At 39.8% G+C, this 22,617-nt stretch overlaps 1 protein-coding gene across 2 annotated transcripts in view; it reads right to left on the bottom strand.

Annotated features, from left to right (window-relative positions):
* The window catches only part of msraa (methionine sulfoxide reductase Aa), a 299,961-nt gene extending 277,566 nt beyond the window's left edge, over positions 1 to 22,395 (bottom strand). Inside the window, exon 1 of one of the 2 annotated variants that reach the window (XM_080192332.1) lies at positions 22,242 to 22,395. In XM_080192332.1, coding sequence (XP_080048458.1) covers positions 22,242 to 22,377 — 136 coding nt within the window. In that variant the 5' untranslated portion in view covers positions 22,378 to 22,395. Of the gene's footprint in view, positions 1 to 21,783; positions 21,864 to 22,241 lie in introns of those variants that run through there. The other variant, XM_080192334.1, reaches the window with a different exon arrangement.
* Between the last annotated feature and the right edge of the window lie 222 nt (positions 22,396 to 22,617).

Genomic DNA, 22,617 nt, shown 5'->3' with positions numbered 1-22,617 from the left:
GCTCAAAGGGCTAGATGGCCTACTCATGCTCCTATTTCTTACGTTCTTACGTTCTTATTTCTTAGATAATGAACTATTCCAAACCTGCATTCAGCAGAGCTTATACAACATTTAGATTTCGGCTGATAAGTGACAGGTTGTACTCATGCCATACATGTGCCAGTCAATGAGAGAGATTCTAACCATCGCCCTTGACATTCATCATTGAATGTCCCACTCTCAACATTTTGGATAGGGGTCACCATTAACTGAAAACTGGATCACCCATATAAATACTGTAGCTACAAGGGCTGTTTAGAGCCTGGGAATAGTGCGGTGAATAACTTACCTTCTGACTCCTCAAAGCCTGTCCATCACTAAAAGGCACAAATCAACAGCATGATGAAACACGCTCTGCTTTCCGGAATACGTGCAGCGCCAATAACATCAAAAAGCTTGATACCACCTTTGATTGCTTAGTTGGCACTCCGTTTACTACCTTAAACCCTAACTTCCCCGATAACCAGTGCACTATGAGTATAGCATAAAGATTAAGTGCAGCAATTTACCAAAGCTTCTTTGACAGCACCTCCCAAACCTGTGAAATCTACCATCTAGAAGAACAAAGGCAGCAGATGCATAGGAAAGTACTGTTTGAAAGCTCTCTGCTCCCTCAAATCACACACCATCCTTTACCAGAACACACAATTGTTGGTTCAAAACCTTACCTGACAGCACTGTGGATACACTTTTGCTGCATGGACTACCAATGGTTCAAGAAGATTGCTCGACCACTGCCTTCTCAAGGGAAATTAGGATAAGATAATTAATACCTGGCCTCGCCACCATGGTATTCATCCCGTGATTGAATAAAATGACAAAAATAAACAGAAAATTTGAGAATAAAACAAGATTTGAGAGTTTACTACAAATTTCATACCTTTCCTATAACTGGAAAATGTAACAACATATCCTAATTAAACTCATATTTAAATAATCGAAAATCAAATGACATTTTGGGGTATGTGAAAACAATGATTTAAGTTTCTTATATATTTTTCATTTGGAAAAAAGAAAAATCCGGAATAAAGTCAGCTCCCAAATTTAAGAAGTAAATATAAATCCACCTACTATTAATTGTGTTTTGACTCAAGGAAGACAGTGCACAAGCAAGGGAAAATTATCTAAAAAGACCTGCAATTAAAACATTTTTACATGACTTGCCTTGACATTTTAGCTTTATTTAGATTAGTCATTCACACGCAATCCTCAAGCAAAAGAACCTGCCCTTTGGTTCCAGATAATCACCTAATAATTTCAAAGATGTCAAATCTCTTTCACTTACACAATTCATTTCTTTTTTCAAGGTACAGGCTATTATGGAGGTAAATGCACAAGCTAATCAGTACTAGCAAAATCCCTCAAATAACAATGCAATAAATGACTGGTCAATCTACTTTTGGTGATTCCGATCAAGGGTCAAATGCTGGTAAGAAGACCTGGAGAAATGCTTGTTCCTGTTTGAATCACATTCTTGGACCCTGGACACAACCTGATAATGCAAGCTAAGGCTTAAAATAATGTCCACCCACAGGAATGCCAGTTTTGCAGACTTTGGTCAACAGCTTAGGCAAGAGCATAATTGAATGGAGCATAAGAGTTGTTTCTTCTGAACGTAGGGTTCTTTTCATTCTTCCTTGTATCTTTTTGGGTGCAGATGTAATAGAGTGGAACTGTTCCATTGTCCAAATTACATGGAGAAGGTTATTTGAATGGTTTGGGCTTCAGTGCTGTTCACCGGCCAGAATATTGGAGGTGCATCACACTGCTCCAGTGGTGCAGAACAGGAAGCTCTAGAAACTTGATGAAAATCTCCTACTTTATACCTGCTGCTGTTGCTACTAATGGAGCAAGCAGGTCTCTTGCGGAAGATAACTGTTCCCAAAAGAGATTAATTACCTTACCCTAATAAACTTTGAGGCTTCGCAGTGCCTTCAAGTGAAATTCACCTGCTGATATCAGTTCCAGAGACCTAGAGGCAGACAGAATGTCTGGATTTTTCAATAGTCCCATTGATAAGAGAGATTTGTGAATCTATCCACACACAACTGCCCCATTCCCGCAACCATCATCAGAATTTAAAGGAAGACTTTGATCAGCATGACATTCATAACACAATTGTTCACCCACCAGGCTTTGAAACATGATTTCACCCTGGTTGGCCAGTTAATGGGCAGCCAGTGTGAAACACGTGCTGTTAAAGGCACAACACTGTTGGGGTGAGCAGGAGGAGGATAGGTGCCAAGAAAAGGGAGGATGCGAAATGGCACATCTAAAGGGGTCCCTCAAGGGGACCGCTGCTGAGGAGCTGTCTCAGGAAACTGCAGACAAAGAACAAAGAAAATTATACCACAGGAACAGGCCCTTCGGCCCTCCAAGCCTGCACCAACCATGCTGCCTGACTGAACTAAAACTCCTGCCCTTCCGGAGACCATATCCCTCCATTCCCATCCTATTCATGTATTTGTCAAGATGCCCTTTAAAAGTCACCATTGTATCCCTGCTTCCACTATCTCCCCACCAGGTCCCACCTGTGTAAAAAAATTGCCTCATACATCTCATTTAAACCTTCCCCTCATAACTTAAACTTATGCCCCCTAGTAATTGACTCTTCCACCCTGGGAAAAAGCTTCTGACTATCCACTCTGTCCATGCTCCTCAAAATCTTGTAGACTTCTATCAGGTCATCCCTCAACCTCTGTCATTCCAGTGAGAACAAGCCAAGTTTCTCCAACCTCTCCTTATAGCTAATGCCCCTCCATACCAAGCAACACCCTGGTAAATCTTTTCTGTATCTGCTCCAAAGCCTCTACATCCTTCTGGTAATGTGGCAATCCATATTCCAAGTGCAACCTAACTAAGATTCTATAAAGCTGCAACATGATTTGCCAATTTTTAAACTCAATGCCTTGGCCAATGAAGGCAAGCATGCCAGATGCCTTCTTGACTATCTTCTCCACCTGCGTTGTCCCCTTCAGTGACCTGTACATTCCAATCCTTCTGCCTATCAATACTCTTAAGGGTTCTGCTATTTACTGAATATTTCCTCTCTATTAGATCTTCCAAAATGCATTACCTCACATTTATCCGGATTAAACTACCATCTCTCCGAGCAAGTCTCCAAACAATTGATATCCTGTTGTATCCTCTGATGATCCTCAGTGCTATCTGCAAATCCACCAACCTTTGTGTTGTCTGCTAATCTACTAATCAAACTAATTACATTTTTCTATATATATATATATAGAAAATTACAAACTGCAAAGGTCCCAGCATGGATCCCCAAGGAATGCCACTTGTCATAGCCCTTCAATCAGAAACGCACCCTTCCACTGCTACCCTCTGTCTTCTATGACTGAGCCAGTTCTGTGTCCACCTTGCCAACTCATCTCTTGTACCGTGTGACTTCACCTTCTGTACCAGTCTGCCATGAGGAACCTTGTCAAAGGCCTTACTGAAGTCCATGTAAACAACATTCACTGCCCTACCCTTATCAATCAGCATCGTCACTTCCTCAAAAAACTCGATCAAGTTCGTGAGACATGACCTCCCCTTCACAAAACAAAGTTGCCTCTCGCTAACATGTCCACTCATTTCCAGGTGGGACTACATCCTGTCTCAAAGAATCCTCACCAATAATTTCTCTACCACTGATATAAGGCTCACCAGCCTGTAATTACCTGGGAGTATTCTTACTATACTTCTTTAACAAAGGAGCAATATTGGCTGTTCTCCAACCCTATGGGACCTCCCCTGTAGACCTGCACGAAATAAATCTTAATGGAAAAATGTGACAGTGTCTAGGCAGCCCATTCAAGCACTTACCTTAGATACAACCAACTTCAAAAATTTTATTTCGGCCCAGTCATTTCATCCCACTTTGGACCAAGGATGTAGCAAAAATGTCACAGCTCTGATGAAGGGTCATCCAGTTTCAAAACATTAGCTCTGTTCTCTCTCCATTGATGCTACGACACCTATTGAGATTTTCCAGCATTTTCCATTTTAGATTCCAATATCAACAGTAATTTGCTTTTATCTTAATGTTTAGCTCAGTGCAACTCGTCTTCCAGGAAGTAGTATTGCTCTTCTCTCTGACAGGTCTTCCATTTGTCTCTTTCAGCCTATCCAACTACATTGCTTTCCATTTCCTTCCTGATTTTTGACAAGATGCTTACCAAAACTCGCTTTCACAACCATATTTCCTTCCTCAACGACTGTCTCCATCTCCAAATATCCCAGGTGGATTCCAAATGAAGTTCCATTCCTCATCTTTCAAATCTCCCCAGAATTACTCCAACAGCTCTGACAAAGGGTCATCCAGATTAAAAACATTAGCTCTATTCTCTCTCCACAAATGCTGTCGAAACTGCGGAGATTTTCTGGCACTTTCTGTTTCTATTTCTTTTTTCAGTCTGTCTACAACTGCTAATCTTGTTATTGGGATCCACATCCTGTGGAATACCTTTTGAAATGTTGGTGGCTTTGGACATGCTGGCACATGTGTGACAATTAGGTTAAGGTATGGAATTTAAGAATTGATAAAAATACCAAGTTCCATCCAGTTCCCTTTCTACATTGGCTGAGAACTCATCACAGCAGTCAATCTTGATCAACAAGTTCATACAACCTAAACCCCAATCATCAGAACCATAAATCCCATCATCTATTCCCCCACCCCCAATCATGGTTCATTTATCGCATGTCTGATCTCAAATTATAAATATTACACAATTTATTTTAATCCCACAATCCTTTGGTTAATCAGGCATAGGCAAAAACTTAAAGCATCCTTCTGGTAGTGTGGCGACCAGAAATGAATACCATATTCCAAGTGCAACCTAACTAAGATTCTATAAAGCTGCAACATGATTCACCAATTTTTAAAGTCAATGCCTTGGCCAATGAAGGCAAGCATGCCATATGCCTTCTTGACTATCTTCTTGATAATCAGGCATAGGCAAAAACTTAAAACATGAACAAAATAATGAATTTGATCACCACTCAACACATGTCCCAGACATTTCATTCCGTAGTACACCTATCAAGAAATGTGTAGGTGCCACTGTGGCAGTCTCTCAAAAATAAACTAGACTTTGAACTCTCAAATCACTCTTCACTTTTGCAGTGCCACAAGCTAATGGACAACCTTGTTCTTCAAGGTTATGTCTATTTTAGAAATGGACATTCAACAAAAATCATGTAGCGCAGTCCTTTTTTTAAACATTCTATTGCATGGGACAAAGTTAACATGATAAACTCAATCCCATCTTACAGTCTTAGCTTTCATGGACCAATCTGTTTAAAGTTTATTTATTAGTGTCAGTAGTAGGCTTACGTTAACACTGCAATGAAGCCACTGTGAAATCCTCAAGTCGCCACACTCCGACACCTGTTCGGGTACACTAAGGGAGAATTTAGCGAGGCCAACGCACCTAACAAGCACATCTTTCAGACTGTGGGAGGAACCCGGAGCACCTGAAGGAAACACAGTAGCACAGTGGTTAGCACTGCTGCTTCACAGTGCCAGAGACCCAGGCTTGATTCCTGGCTTGGGTCACTGTCTGTCTGTCTGGAGTTTGCATATACCCCCCTTGTCTATGTGGGCTTCCTCTGGGTGTTCTGGTTTCCTCCCACATTCTGAAAGACATATTGGTTAGGTGCATTGACCCAAACAAGCACCAGACAGTGATGACTAGGGGAATTTCATAGTGTTAATGTAAGCCTTGTTTGTGACTAATAAATAAACTTTAGTTAAAAAAACACCATGCAGACATGGAGAGAATGTGCAGACTCCGCATTGACAATAACCCGAGTGGGAATCGAACCTGGGTCCATGGTGCTGAGAGGTAGCAGTGCTAATCAAAGTGTCACCATTCCGCCCATGTTTGTTTCTCCGCATCAGGGCTGTATCCAGGAAGTTGCTTTGTACCACCTCTTCTGTTAGGTTTTTTTTCCCCGGTAACTTTATTTATTCTCGCTGGACATTGCCCAAAACATGAAGATTTTACAACTGTGCTTTGGGTTGATACGCACGGCATCTGTGCTAACCACATGAACAACCCGACTGCACCAACCTTCCCTCTCAGTCAAAGATTATTCATTCAAAGTTTTTAATATTTGATATTGATACAGGCAAGTGTCAAATTTACATATTGCAAAAGCAAAAATAATTTAAGTGCCTCAAATTGAACATGGTTCACTTTGTGTGTAATCTAAATCTTCATCCACAGAACAGTGACTTTGGGCAGCGTTTCACATTTCAGGGGTGAAATTAGGAAACACTTTTTCACACAAAGGATGTCAGAAGTTTAGAACTTAATTTGCAAATAGCAATTTCTGTTCAGTCAATTATTATTGTTAAAGTTGAGATTGATAGATTTTTTGTTAGCCAAAGATATGAAGGAAAATGGGTCAAAGGCAGATGTGGAGAGGTGGGTTTTGACCAGCTATGATCTCACTGATCATGGGAAGAGACTCAAGGCACTAAATGGCCTACTTCTGTCCTTACATTTATTTTCTATTTTTGTCTAATAGCAGGTGGATGAACAGTGTACTGCGGCCGGCAAGAAATCATGGAAAATAAAATATATATTTTAAACCATGTTTCCTACGGTGTACGTTATTACCTGAAATAATCATTTATAATAAAAAGAAAACTATCAAGCTTTTAAAATCCTACTTGTAGCTAGAAAACAGGGTGCTGGATTTTCTGGTGCTGTAAGGCAGCTGATCTTCCAGCCCCACAGAACTCAATGAATTTTTGGCTGGCTCACCGCATCCAGGACCCACCACGCCTGGGCCAAAAGATCCCAGCCAGTGAAATTAAAAAAACAAGATACTTGGAGAAACTGGTTAGAATGTACACAGTGTTCTGTTTTTTTTTAATGATGAAGTAACTTTGTTTTGCTTTTGTTGAAAATGCATTTGAAAGTGCAATAAGGTGGCTTGACATATTGCTGGTTTAATTAGGTGCCTTACTAACAGTGGAGGGAGCCAATGATTCAACACAAGGTAAGTTATTTGTATTAATGCCAAAAAGAGGTGAGATGTCTCAGCTTAGATAAGGAAAGGAAAACAAAAAGATCACAGGTTGAGTCACATTGGTCCACTGGTACAATATCCATCATAAATCAGATGAAGAGAAGTACTGGAAATGGCCATGACCCAGATCACCCAATATATGTTCCCTTTTAGTGAAGGATAAGCGTGTGGTACAGATGACTTAAACACATACACGAGTTTTTAAAGAAAAATACAAATCATATAACTATGAAGACATATACAAAAGGACAATATTCTTAATTTTATTATTTGCATTCTGCTCAAATGAAGATCTTATTTTAAAAGGTTGCAATGCACATAGAAATATACATTTTATGGATTTTACTGGATTAAGTGACTGGAACTTCAACATTTCCCACAGCCCTGAATTTTGTTTCTCGTTTGTACCTATGGGGAACTAGGCACACTCAATTAGCTTATATTGTTACAGCCTAATTTAACAGTCTTTTAATCATTAATAACCAGACAAATATTCAAGTTCACATTTCTCAACCTGTGATTGAAATCAGATTCTGTGATTATGAACCACACTACTGTTGTAATGAGTGTACATATAACAGTATTTGTACCACTATAGTTCTCAAGTGTAAATATTCTTTGCAAATCTGCGTCCCAAATAAAAAAAAGCAATTCTACAGGAATCAGTGTTTCTGTGCAACCACCACTTGGAGACTCATTGTAATAAGCCAGGCGCACTGCGGCAAAAAGACAGGCTCATAACAGGTCGCATCCCTCCAACGAAGATAATTACTTGACTGATACTCTCTGTCTGAGATAAAAGAAATCTGCTAGTACTCCTGCTTGATCCTGGAAGCAATATGATTAAAAATTCCCAGAAAACCCGAGCCTTTGAATGTTTAACGCCACATGAAAGTGAAGTTATCTGTAATCTAGACCTAAAGCATTCCCACTGACAAGGAGTAATCCTGCTGGGTATCTATCCTACTCCTCAAATAGCACTGTATCCCAGCAACCTTTCTGTTGCCAAGGCAAACCCTGGAGAACAGTTGCTGTAATCAGCCTACCGCAATCCTGTGGGTATATCTTTGTTCTGTTGCGTTTCATGCCACTGCACAAAGCACAATGTGAACTGAATGCTAAGCAGCATTGAAGGACTCTAGGGACTGATTCAAGCCTTTAGTACAGTTCTCTGTGCGGTGACGTAGGCAGTCCTTCATGCAGATTTTACTACACATAACAGCTGACGTGTATCAAGTTTCCTGAACATAGAATATTTAACGAAGTGCACAACATACCCCCCTTTCCTATCACCGTGTCAATCACATAGCAACAAGGAAACGACCAAGTACAAGTCACAGAAGATGCGAACCAGGAAAAATGGCATCTCCCTTCAAATTTATGGCTTTGAAATAATTATTTTCTGATGTTTTCTTTCTTAAAAAAAAGATAGCTACACATTCTGATAATCCGTGTCAAAAGAGAACAAGTTTCACTAAATCCTGATGGTGATTCTAATGCTGCAGTTGAAAAGCACGCACAAAAAAAAATGCTTCAGCAAAAAAATCCTCTGCAAGGGGGCTAAACAGGTACTTCGATGAACAGTGTGCTCTGAAACATTGATTTATCCCCTTCCATTCACTACCATGGGACCTACTGTACTAAAATTTGTACGTTGCAGGAATTAAAAACAATATATCACTGTGCAAAGTAAAAAGAAACAAGCCCAGAAATAGGCATGAAGAGGTTAATAATTACAGTATCCTGTGCTTTCCCCTTACGTATTTAAGCAAATTCAGATGAACAATGATCAATGCTGTCTCCCTCCCTTCCCCCAACCAATGGTGCAATCAGCAGCACTGCAGAGCCCTTTGCAGCATGCTGATTACTGATTAGTCAGACACTTGCTTTGCCAAAAGGAGATACTTCAAACTTGAGCATGGTTATCAATCCAATGACTCAGTTATACATAAAGTTTTTTTTTACTGGCCGTGTGAGAGGAGATGCTGGGGGTGGATTTCTAACCAGTTGTACCTGTTAGAGTCAGAAGATCAGAGGCACATGGCACAGCATCCCCTTATGTTTGCTCACATTCCCCTTATTTCTACACAAGAATTATTTTAATTTAAAACTGCATGAATAGTACTCCAGAAGGAAAGAAACAGTTTGCACCTGTATTCTTATTTCCCCATTTTATCAATCTCCCCTTCAGGGACAGCAGTTTGCTGATGAAACCCATTGGCTGCCATAGGCTATAGGTATCATACCAAAAAACGGTATAGAAAGGTAGGACTGGGCACACAAGTCCTCAGCCAGGTTACAATGACATGAATCTAAATTGATGCCAGCATGCAACTAGCAGAATAGGCAAGCTTTCTTTATACCACAGGCACAACACAGATCAGAAACTAAATTGGGGCCAACTTCAGAGGTGATATGACTTCTCGTGTGCTTTACAGATGGATGAACCTCAAACTGTTTAACAATTACCTATCCACAGAGTACAACATCTGCATACAAAATAAGCTTATTTCCCACTGGAATCAGTACTGTAATCTTTGCATTTACACTGAGATAGTACAGCTTTTTGTAGCCTTCACTTTATCTCTTAGATGAGTAGCACTGCAGCAGGTGGCAGTTGGGTAGTTTGCCACAGAGATGGTTCGTATGGCCTATTAAGTCCTCATTGTTGCTGAAAAAAGAATCCCCCATTAGAACTATAGGGATTGTGTTCTTCTTTTGTATTCTTGTTATCTTGGGATTAGGGAATCTTTGTTTGTTTCCTGAGAAAGTACAGATAGAACATGTATCCTGGAAAAAAACTGAGTCCTTTCTTTGTTGTTGATATCTCTGGTGTTGTTGGAGTGGGGGAAATTATATTCTGGTACATTCCTGGACATAGCTGATTTATACTTGCACATCTATCCTTGTTAGGTTGATACTTTTTGGTTTGGCTATGCAGGTAATGAAAGTTTGATTGCTTGACTCATGGAAGGAAAGGTGGGGCATATTATCCAGTTGTTGAGACTCTTTGATGGGGGAGGGGGCAGAATGGGTTGAATCTTGTTGTTAGCAGGGCCTACATGCTGCTTTTGGACTACTTGGAGAAAGGACAATCAATGCAAAGGACTGATGTGAGTATTTTATTTATTCATTCGTGGGTCATGGGCATCGCTGGCTGGCCAACATTTATTGCCATCCCTAGTTGCCCGACAGCAGTTGAGAGTCAACCACAGTACTGTGACTCTGGAGTCACATGTAGGCTAGATCAGGTAAGGGCGATGGATTTCCTTTCCTAAAGGACATTAGTGAACCAGATGAGTTTTTCCGACAATTGACAATGGTCATCAGTAGATTCTTAATTCCAGATTTTTTTTTAAAACTGAATTCAAATTCCATCATCTGCCATGGCAGGATTCGAACTTGGGTCCCCAGAACATTAGCTGAGTTTCATTCTAGATTAATTCTAGCGATAGTACCAACAAGCCATCTCCTCCCCATTCTTGGCTTGTTGGCCCTTATTTTAGAGCGTCATTGAGCGGGTTAGGGCAGTAGTTGCTGCATTTATTCGAGTCAGGTAGAGGATATTTGGGACGAGGGAGTAGGTTGTCCTCTCCAAGACATTCCCTTCTGGGGACTTCTGGACTGCTCTGAGATTTGGTCTCCTCGGAAATCTCATGTCCTGTTGGTTGCGGGGCCTGACATACTACATCCAATGGCGATTTCGCTGAAGACTCCCCTTTTTCTGGGTTATCTTTTCATTGATTGGAGGTCCCAGGATGTTGAGTTAGGCACTGGTTGGCTGTATATTACCCCATAAGATATCGTTCTGTCTCTGTTATCCTTTAAAGGAAGGTGTGCACCATGGAGCCATCTGCTTATGATTGTGTCCTATGATCCAGAGATCCCCACTCTTTGTATTCCCTCTTTATCCAACTACAATTGCAATGATTGATAATTGGAATCATTTGTATGAATATTCATTGGTCATTTCTGTATGCATGTGTTGAATGATGGTCACTCTGTACTGTATTAGATTTTATAGATTTGTTGCATTTTGTGGCAGTTGGAAAACTGCTAATAAAAATATTCTTTAAAAAAAAAATACAGCTAATTTTCTACCCCAGTTCCATTGAAAAACAAAGACAGGGAAAAGGAGGCGTGAAGAGTTATGATATCCATCAGACTCGTTACCATATAATTATAATTTCATAAAAGGGTACAGTCAAAGAGGACAAACATTACAAGACTCCATCTTTTTCCTTCTGCTTTGCACTTTATGTATGTCCTGGGAATTGAGCAAATTAAACACTTTCCCTCTCTTTGTCCTGTATCTGCAAACTCTCTAATTCCTGTACAGAAGTGCAAACGTAAGACTCATTGCCAAGTTTCCCAATATGACACCAAATTCCCCAATTCCTCAAACGCTATTCGACAGAGTGGAATTGTGCAGTCCTCGGGGACAAATTGAGACTGAACCATGCAGCTCGTTGTGCTGACTGAAGGAGCATCAACACTGCGGAAAATTAACAGAGAGCAGCATGAAAAATATTCGAATAAAAAAAAGTTAAGTTGAGGGCCAGGTGGGGTGGGAAAGGTGATTGGAGAGCAGTCATGAGGACAACTGTGTAAATTATTCAGGTGTTTTCTTTTGATTGAAGGACTTTACTCTAAAAGGCAAGTAGCAATAAATTAGTGTGTGTGTGTATGTGTGTGGGGGGAAGGGGGTTTATTTTTAAATGCTGTGCTCTTGCAATTTGTTCCACTTCTCATGAAGTGTCTGCAACTGAAATGTTAACTCTTATTATTTCCACAGAGGATGATAATCTGCTGAATGTTTACTGGATTTTGTGAATTTCATTTTCAAATTTCTATGTACTATACCTCTGGATTCAGTGCTAACCTAGATGGACATCACATTACAATACTCAAAAAATGCATCACTGCAGGTGCCACCTTTCAAATAAATTTAGAAAAACAAAGTTGATACAACGTCGCAATTTAAAGAGTAGAATGTTCTTTTTTTTAAATCCAGTTCAATCAAATCAAGTCCAATTCAGAGTCTCAACAAGTTGAGACATTCCCGATCCAAGCTGACAAGACAGGGCTCTCACCTCCTGTCTTGGGCTTGATCTACATGATCCAAGCTGATTGCAGTAGGCATTGCACCGCCTCCAAGGCTTGATCTCATTTGCCAAAAGGCTGAGATGCTGCTTTTAAAAATTGCTTCAAATGAAGCTAAAATGTAACCTAATGATTTCAACCAAGTACAGCATGTCAATACTACATTTGATCTTAGCCAAAGGCCTGTGTCCTAGTCAACAAACAATACTGTCAAAAACATAGTAACTTCCTAGGCACAATGTGGCCTGAGTGTTTGCTGAGATATCAACAGAAACCATACTTCGTGATTATAGCATTGGCTGTCAGACACTTTGGTATGTCCTGAGAATAGGACAGGCACTATACAAATGCAATAGTGGTGGCAAACCATTGATACAATGGTTTGTATCGTGGTGGTCAATTCTGTGGTCAAACATCATCTCGTATGGTTCAGGAGCTTCACTCCAACATGGCAGTCTCTGCCACACTTGTTGCAGAGGAAGACAGTGGGCTAAAAAGGTGCACCATTCACTGGCCTCTTTCCTTTGAATCCTCTTCTCAGCCAGCTGGGGTTTTTAAGTTTCTGCTTACCAGCTCCAATGTCCCTTCTAACAGTCAGATTCCAGAGATCACAGCCATCAGCGATTGTCTCCCAATCACTACTAGGAATGACCACTATCTTCATATCTCACTTGCAGTTGTCTTCGTAGATGAGTTATGGGTACCCAGTGGCTAGTTTAACATACAGGACTTTGGCATTCAGCCTTCATCCATCTGATAAAACATGGCTGAGCCAGCACTGGCTTCATTGGTTTAGCGATGGGTGTATGCTGATGCGATTTATACACTACAGGACCTCTTACTTGATGACCTTGTCCTGCCACAAGGTACCAAGGCTAAATTATTCGAGTGTTTTCTTTTGATTAAAGAACCACACTCTAAAAGGCAAGCAGCAATAAATTAGTGTGTGCTTTTGTTTTCAAAGGTTGTGCTCAATGTGCCCTCCTCCTGCACTGTAGGGATTCTATGATTCTTGCAATTTATTCCACTGTTCATGAAGTATCTGCAAATGGAATGTTAACTTGTCTGTTTTTCGGTGATGACCTGCTGAATGTTTACAGCATTCTGAGACAGCAAAGGTGGAAACTCTTCAGCCTGTTCTCCTGCTTAGCACAAGTTGGCCAGATCTCACCACTGTAGGGAAGTGTGCTGAGGATGCAGGCTTGGTGAACTCACAGTTTGAAGTTCTCAGTCAGGTCGCTGATGTTCCAGACTGTTACTCAGAACTGATGTGTGCGTTAATTTCAGCATCAAGAGACTAACTGCTGGTGATTGTGAACCTAGATAATGTGAAGCTATCAGAATTTCTAGCGTCACATTGTCAATACTGATAAATGGCTGTACGTGAACATCTTGAACCATGGACATTTGTGTTTCTGATGCTGATGGTCAAACCAAACTCCTCACAGGTACGATAGGGTCTGTCTATTAGCCATTAAAAGGTGATCCTCAGCCTGGAATGTTAGTATCACGTTATCAGTGTACTGCATTTCTCTTGTGAGAACTTGACATAGCTTTATCTTGGATCTCAGGTGAGCAAAGCTAAACAGTTTTGCATCAGTTCTGGTTTATAAGTAAACATCCTCTGTAAATGACCTGCAGGCATATGCAGCAAAGAGAACATGCCAAAACAGTGTTGGTGCCAGAATACAACTCTATTTGACTCCACTATGGATTTCAAAGGATTCCAATGTTGCTCCATCATAGATATCCTCATTTATGCAGACTAACTTGGGCATACAGCTGAGTAAATCATTTAAGGTGGCAAAGCAAGCCGAGCTATTGGGTTAATAAATTATACTTAATCCTTCATTTTATACATAGGATGCAGAGTACAAAAGCAAGTTACGAACCTTCATAAAACACTGTTTTAACAGGAAGGATGTGAAGATTTTAGGAAAGGTACAGAAAAATGATTCTGAGGATGAGAGACTTCAGTTACATGGATAGACTGATGAAGCTGAGGCTGTTCTCTTGGAGAACAGAAGGTTGAAAGGAGATTTGTTAAGATATGTTCAAAATTGTAAGGGGTCCATAGAGAGTGAATGGAAAGAAATTGTTCCCACTGGCAAAAGGTCGAGAACTTTAAGATTAACTAGAGACAATAGCGGAAAATTCTCTTTATAAAGCAAGTGGTGTGGACCTGGAATGCACTGCCTGAGTGTGCGGTAGAAACACAAGCGCTCCAGCTACCTCGCCTGGGGCCTTATCTTCAATACTAACCTTCCCACTCTTTACTGCAGTTCAGTCACAGACTTTCTCTCTGATTTGCTGCTGATGGACAAATATCAGTCATTTGAACATCCAGGTTTGGCAAGCCACACTGAGTTTACAAGTCTGCTTGAAATTGAAGGTGCTGGAGCAGCACTCTGGCAAGCTCCAGCAGCACCAATGGCGGATTCAAGAAACTGTCCAAAAGCTGAGGATAGCGCCAGGAGATGGTTACTCATTTACTACTCGGTGAAACGGCAATACCAAATAGAACCCATCGGAAGCTGTAGCGATTGGACATTCTTTGCTAAAGGTTTGCAAATTTCAGGCAATAAGTGAGAAGTAAACTAGGGGAAGTACAAGTTGCTTACAAAAAGAAAATAGTTTTTAAGTTTATTAGTGTCACAAGTAAGCTTACATTCACACTGTAATGAAGTTACGGTGAAAATCTGTGAAAAAAAATGTTCAGCCAATAGTGGTTTTTCAGCAATTTGTTGCAATTAAAGTGTTAAAACAGGAAATCTTATCCAAATTATTCTTTCAGTTAATAATAGTTAAAGAGATTTGAAGTTGCAGTTATCTCTACAAAGATTGTAACAAAATCATTAAAGCTACAATTGGACAAACAGCACAAGTTTCTTGCATGTGCATTAGTAATAGTAGGTATGCTCTTTGTGATATTTGACAGTGTTAAAAGTATCATTTAAATGCATTGTTGGTATTATTCACGTAATGTGGCCTTCCTTAGCAAACATCATAACCACATTATTTTGCATGTACAAATGAAAACATACCATTAGATTCTAGAATCAGTACAGTGCAACTATCACTGGGATGACTAGTTTTCTGTATGTCTACAAATTTATTGTATTCAACATGAAATTAAAACTAAGGTTCAAGATGGGCTTTTGTCTTCGACTTTCATATAGAAAGGCATTAATGATATCAGGAAAACATAGCTTGGCTCATGCGACCATTGTGTGGAGATGCAGATTTTGGAATGTCAGAAATTAAAGCATTAAGTTACAATTCAAAAAGTTTAAAGGTTAATGAGAGAAGTAAACCTAACAAATGGAGGAAGATTCAAACATGAAAGGTTGGAATCCAGGTGTTATTAAGTAAAACTGAACCAAACATGACTGTTGGTAAAAAGACACACTCACTATTTGACGCTGTCAAGAGGAGAGAATAGAATTCCTTCACTGAATAAAACATAAATGACCGTTTACAATATCCCTTTGGAGGTCTCATCAATTGCTTGCCAGTGTCGTGGCAGGCAAGCATGAGAATCCCAAGGGACTTTCATGCCTTCCACCAGTTTTATTTAAGATTATTCACTATGAGGGTTGCAAAGATTCAAGGATGTGGATGCTGGATCAACTGGTTCAAGACTAAGATCGATAAATATTTGCTAGGCCAGGACATCAAAGATTCGGGGAAAGAAAATGGGCAAATGGAATTATGGCATAGTACAAACTCGATTTAATTAAATGGTGGAGCAGGTTGAATGGGCTACTCCTGTTCCTATGCACATGTTATTTAAATTTATTTAAATTACAATCACTGAATCTAGTTACTTGGTTTGAATTGATCCAGCTTGAATGCAATTTGGTGATAACATCCTCTTCCAGAGTGGCTAAGAGAGAAATAAAGTTGCAGTGGGTACTAGTAATCCAGGACCACTCGGCAAGGGGCAGAAAACCAGAAGGCTCTAGCTTTTAGTTCATTGGGAACGTAATCCCCACAAATTGGAAGTATCACAAGACTACTACAAGAGGCAACCGATCATTCAAATATCTCTAATTAAAAACCTACATTATATTGGCGGTGTGACAATTTGTAAGAGACGCTTGACCTGTCATACTGATGAAGAGTTACTCTATAGCAGATTCAACCTTCAATAACAATGCAAAGGAGAAACTGGATAAGTTGTTTATAGTTAGAAGATAATGACGAGGAATTTCCTTGGAGCAGTTCCTGCACCACAAGCATGTTTTTGGTGGTTGGGTGGTGGAAACTCTGGTTATGCGCACAACTTCCACTGCACCTCCAGCAAAGTCCATCCAATAGCATACGAGCCACTCACATTTCTAGTTGTAGTGTTAAACGCGAGAAACTAAACGATGAACCTCCAACATTGCAGGCTCCTTCCTCCTACACCTCCCCCATTCCCCCGCAAACCACCCTCCCTCCCCCCACCTCACACCAGCCTGAGACTTGTCAACCTGTTAACATTCTATTCAGCAATTCTTTTAGTGAATGGATAATAGTTCAGGTAATCTTTTTCAATAGCTATATAAAAATAAATTAAGGAAATTAAAGGTATTTTCTTTCAAAGAAGGGCAACTTACTTTGTAATTCTTATTGTAATTCTTCCTACACCACATACCTCTCCTTTTCATTTTAATATATTTTGAACATGGAATTATTTGCGACATTATTTTAGTTCAAGGTAAAATTGCAGCAAATTCTTCACTGACATTTCTTTTTGCACCCATTATACTTGACAGATTTTGCATGAAACATCCAAAAGTTGATATATCAACTTGTAATAATTGGTTGCAATTTCCATGAGTTAATTGGGGTCAAATAGGGACAAGAATTATTTCAAAACATTCACAAATAAAGTGAATAAAATACATTAAATCTGATAACATTACAATTTTCAAGAAATAGTTTTAAAATTTAATATCATGCCACCCCTTCCAGAGAACAGACAGCCCACTGCATATTCATTATTGGAGACCAAAATATATTCAACTAAATGCTGCCACAAAAAGTACATTATATATTCATCATTCCTGCTGCAGACTTTAATGTAAAACTATTTTGGTAAATGCACTTTCAACACCAAAGTATTCCAGATAATGTTAACAAAGCTACTCAGGAAAATATGAACACAACTGTAACTTCTAAAGCAAGTTATTTCTTGCTACCTAATCTTGTGGGTAACAACTGCCATGGAAATGGAAATGGCAGATTTAGGGTTGAGTTGAATGATAGCAAAATACATGATAGAAAACATGGCAGATAGTGGACAAGAGACAGCAAGTGACCAAATACCTGCTGATCTTACCTTTTGCTTCCTAGCTGTTTCCCTGAAAGAATTTGACTTGTTTTCAAATTTGTGGGAAGGCAAATGCCTGTTAGGAACAAGGGGATAGGTACATGTGACCAGGAGAGTGGAAAGAAATGCAAATGATGGCATGGGGGGCAGGGCTGGTGGTAGCCTTTGGAGGGACCCATCTCCCCAGTAACTCACATCCCAAATGAAGCCTACAGTTGCTAATGGTTTCTATCTCCACTATTACCTCCCACGTGGAAGAAGTAGTGAAACAAATTTTGGTAAAGTTAAACCAGAAGCAGAAGAAGTGATAGAGAAAGAGATACAAACAGAAAGACAGCAGGAAAACACATCACAAAGAGAAGCAGAAACTCTAGCAAAGAAAGATACAGGTGACCATATTCTCTGAAATACCATGGGAGATCAATTAGTATAACAAAATGGTGATTAGCCTTCCTAAAGTCAAATGCAGTCAGACTGTACAGTTGGCATCCCGAGCTGCAAGAGCCAAGCTATAGCAATTTGACGCTGAATCTGGGTACGTTAAAAATAATCTTTATATTAAAAATTAAATGGACTACGTTTTCTATATTAGCCATATGCTGAGTGTAATACTGATGACTTAATGACAGCGAAAGGAGAAAGCCAATGCCAGCAAAGGATCTGAAGATCACACAAGAGTTACCACATCAACTATTTATGAAATTACTTTTTCCCTCCAGCAGTGGACTACCAATGAACAATGTGTCCTCACTGATTGGAAACATGATAGGAATAGCAATGGGACAAATACAAGCTTCCACTGGTATTATAGAAATTACAGCATAGATGATAGCCACTTAGTCCAAAGCACCCATGCTAGTTCCAGCTCTTCAACCGGAACTAGCTTTTCCTTAAATGCTCATGAGAACAAAATAGCAGAGATTCTCCTTGTTGGGAAAATATTCCCGGCCCAAATTTGAAAATTCTCATGTCAGTTCCTAGATCTCGGCTAGACCATTCAAAGAAACACCACATTTTTATCAAATATTTCCCAGTAGTTGCAGAACACCATTGAGAAAGGAGTTTGGGGGAGGTGAAAAGGGGAGGAGTGCTGAACGTTTCATCCTCTTGTGAATGAGCAATGGCGCAAAGCACAGAGAACCAAGGAGAGGAGGAAAAAAGTTTTGAAGTCAAGTATTAATAAACAAATCTTCATAATTTAAATGTAAAGAGTAACAGAATTCATTCTAAAAACACTGCAGCACTGCATTGCCTTTACACCCAAAACAATCATTTGTTAATTATAGACATACACCCAGAGATCCCACTCTGTACCAGACCATTGCTCAGCACAGCAAGATAGAATTTACCCAATTGAAGTGTAAACCGTTCATCACACTGCTTATACTTTTTAGTTCAAAATTCTCCCCATCCTTTTTAGTTTAAAAATTCACATTTCTTGGTTTTCTCTGCAGCTGTAGTACTGACTGTAGGTTTTTGAAGTATATATCAATTACAAATGTTGTAGGTTCTACAAGGAAGTGAAGAAACACAGTATTTTATGGGAATCCATTGACACTTATTTCACCATTTCTGGGAAAACCTCTTAAAAACCTAAGTTTTTGCACTGGAGATATACAGCACTTTCCCACTTGATCATACCAACATGTCTGCCCACAACACCACAGTCTCTTCCTTAGTCACTCTTAATGAATAACACTATTTTGATCTGGTGATGTTGATAGAAAGGTATTTCTATCCAAAATACCCAGTAACTGTTTTTGTAGGGTCAAGTTCTTTTACTTGTATTCCCTTTAAAAAGCTGCACAGTCCCCTAGCCAAGAAGGCAAGGGGACATAAATGGTTGAAACATTTGGTTGCTTCTTTTTGTTATGGTGGTGTTGAAACGAATTGTTTGGTTTTTATGTGGATTGACAGTTCCCAACTGTTAGCATTGTTCTTGTTTCAGCATCTTCATCATTGCTGATTAAACCAATCAAATGCAAATGTGACAACAACTTGGCATATGCAACACTTTAAATTATGACAAATGCACCAGATGCCTGAGAAATCGATTAGCATTGTTAATTTGAATACTTTTTTCGATTCAATTTATGATTTTTAACCAACAGAAAACCCAAATATGCCTGCCCTCTGCCAGTCGTTACTAGAAGCCTTTAAATATGTATTTCCTATAAGTATTCTACTAAAGTAGAAATAAATCTTGGCGTTATTAATGAAACACTTGTGTTTATATAGCAACTTTCACAACCTCAGAATGATCCACTGAGCTTTACAGTCAATGAAGTATCTTTGACATGGAGCCACTATTGTAATACAAGAAACGTGACAACTAATTCACAAACAGCCAGTTTCCACAAACAGCAATTTCCTATCCATTGATGGCTGCCGTCAGACTTCCGAATGGACCTGCCTTATGTTAAGCTGATCTTTCTCCACACCTAGCTAAGACTGTAACACTATATTCTGCACCCTCTCCTTTCCTTCTCCCCTATGTACTCTATGAACAGTAAGTTTTGTCTGCATAGTGTGAAAAAACAATACTTTTCTCTATATTCGTTACATGTGACAATAATAAATCAAATCAACCAGATAATCTGTTTTTGTGTCTTTGATTAGGGGATAAACATTGGCCAGGACACAACGTAATTCCCCTGCCCTTTTTCAAAATACTGCCTTGGGATATTTTATGTATGCCTAAGAGAGCTGATAGGCCTTTGGTTTAATGTCTCACCTGAAAGATGGTGCCACTGATAATGCAGCACAACCTCAGCACTGCATCAGAGTTTTTTTTGGTAATTTTTGTGCTGAAGGTTCTGAAAGTGTTAACATTGAAAATCTAGAGAAATGGATTATAGTATTATGTCAAAGATATTGTTAGTTTTTGAAAAAGAGAATGAAATGTAAATACGAGGAATTAATTGCACATTAGAAAGCAGGCCTGAGTAAGTTATAAAGTACAGATTGGGTAAGCGCCAAACATACCTTTATCATTCAAGACGCAAGAGAAAACGTTATCAAAAAAGTGATTTGACAGTATCCACACGTTATTGTACAGAATGCAAATTAAAACTTAACAGATACTATCCAATAGTTTAAGGATAAAGATAGAAACCAGTGAATAGTACTGATTAGCAACCAGCTGGGAACAATTCGGCTCAGAGGAATTCAAATTTCAAGTCCATTGTGCCTTTCAATGTGATCCACAACAAAAATGAGAAAACATGTTTATAATGAAAAAAAACTTTACAAAAGGCACAATGTTTTTGGAGAAAACTTGTATGAATCGCCAGAAGAGCTGTTCCGTTAACCAAATTCCTATAGAAAACTTACATATGCATTGTTCTTAATGCAATAAGACTGTGAATGCTCATACATGTCTGTTTGGGTCTGATTCATGGTCAACAGGGCTAAGTACCACATAATCAGGAAAGGACGACAAACTAGTGAGAAGGTTTATGAAAACAAAATCATGCTTTTGCTATCCTTTTCAATTCTACTACTGTTATCATTGTAAATTTTATATATAGATATAAATACAAAACATATTGAAAACGTTACCACTATTCCCAACTCAATAAAATGATGCATACAGAAGGGGCATTGCATTGTCTAAGGGCAAGTAGGCAGCTCTGAGGCCACACAAAAGTCTAAAGTATTTGGGGGCAAAAGATATAACTAGAAAATGCAAGCTACAAGAGGGAAAAAATCAAATATGCTTCTTGAATTTTATGGATACTTTAATACGTGATTTTTTTTTATAAGTCTCTCAACATTTTAATTGAATTCTCTTTTTTTAAAAAACTGTGCAGTTTCCTGCCCAAGATAATTTTATAAATGACATGGGATTTAGCATGATGTGGAGATCCTGGCTTTGGACTGGGGTAAACACAGTAAGAAGTCTCACAACACCAGGTTGAAGTCCAACAGGTTTATTTGGTAGCAAATGCCACTAGCTTTTGGGGCTCTGCCCCTTCGTCAGACAAGTGGGGAGTTCTGATCACAAACAGGGCATATAAAAACACTCAGTTTACAGAATACTGATTAGAATGCGAGTCTTTACAGCTAATCAAGTCTTAAAGGTGCAGTCTCACATTATCTGCACCTTGAAGACTTTTTTTTAGCTGTAAAGACTCGCATTCTAGTGTTTGCTACCAAATGTATTGCGGTGTTGTGAGACTTCTTAATGGGATTTAGCAATCAGACAAAACAAAATCCAAGCATGTTTTTCCACCTAAAAGGTCGAATTGGATTGCATAACTGATCATTCTCCTCCATACCTCCGTACAATGGTGATGAATGGTGGGTGAGGGGGGGGGTTGCAGTAGGTCACGTTGGGAGTTGAAGACCGCCTCCCCTCCCACACAGCATCCTGCATCGGAAGGTTCATGCTTGGCGGCTGCGCACGAGTGCGTTGGGTTGGAACCTTCTGCGGAAAGAGAGAGCCGCGAGCTCCGGGAGACGTTCCAAAAGCGGGCCGGCAGCACGGGCGGAGTGGGTTGGCAGCGTGAGGGAGCGGGCCGGCAGCAGCTGCTGCTCCTGCAGCCCAGCCCAGCCCAGCACACACATAGGCTTCAGGACTGGGGAGGGGGCTATACCTCTGTGCAGCCACTACTTCTACTCACACATTGTCACTGTTCTGCCTTTCTCAGGCCCGGAACAGGGCTGTATATTCTCTCCCTCTCGGAAAAAAAACACACTTGTGACTCGTGCAATCTAATCAAGTTAGATAGAGTACCTGAAACTTTCATAGCCTCGGTCCTCCCGGGACAGGCTTGCTCCTTCGATAGCATTTGAACTCGGAAAGCCATTGCAAGCCCGATCCTGCCGAGTAGGAACCGCTGCCAGGTTCTCATCTCCGGCAAGAATATCATGTGAGAAAGTTCAACACAGCCCTGCCCAGACTGAGGCCTGCGTAATCTTTACACATGTCACAGTTTGCCGTTCGTGCCATGTAGCTGCTTAAGATTAATTTTATATATCGTACTTTTTCCAGAAAGCATGTTTTGTTTATTAACAAAACAGTTTTTTAGAATAGAATAAAATCCCTGCAGTGCAACAGGAGGCCATTCGGCCCATCGAACCTGCCCCAACAAAAATGCTAACCAAATAAA

The sequence above is a fragment of the Carcharhinus amblyrhynchos genome, chromosome 7 (genome assembly GCF_965287045.1).
Source record: "Carcharhinus amblyrhynchos chromosome 7, sCarAmb.v2.hapA, whole genome shotgun sequence".
NCBI classification, from domain to species: domain Eukaryota; kingdom Metazoa; phylum Chordata; class Chondrichthyes; order Carcharhiniformes; family Carcharhinidae; genus Carcharhinus; species Carcharhinus amblyrhynchos.
This window is presented reverse-complemented; position numbering and strand designations above follow the sequence as displayed.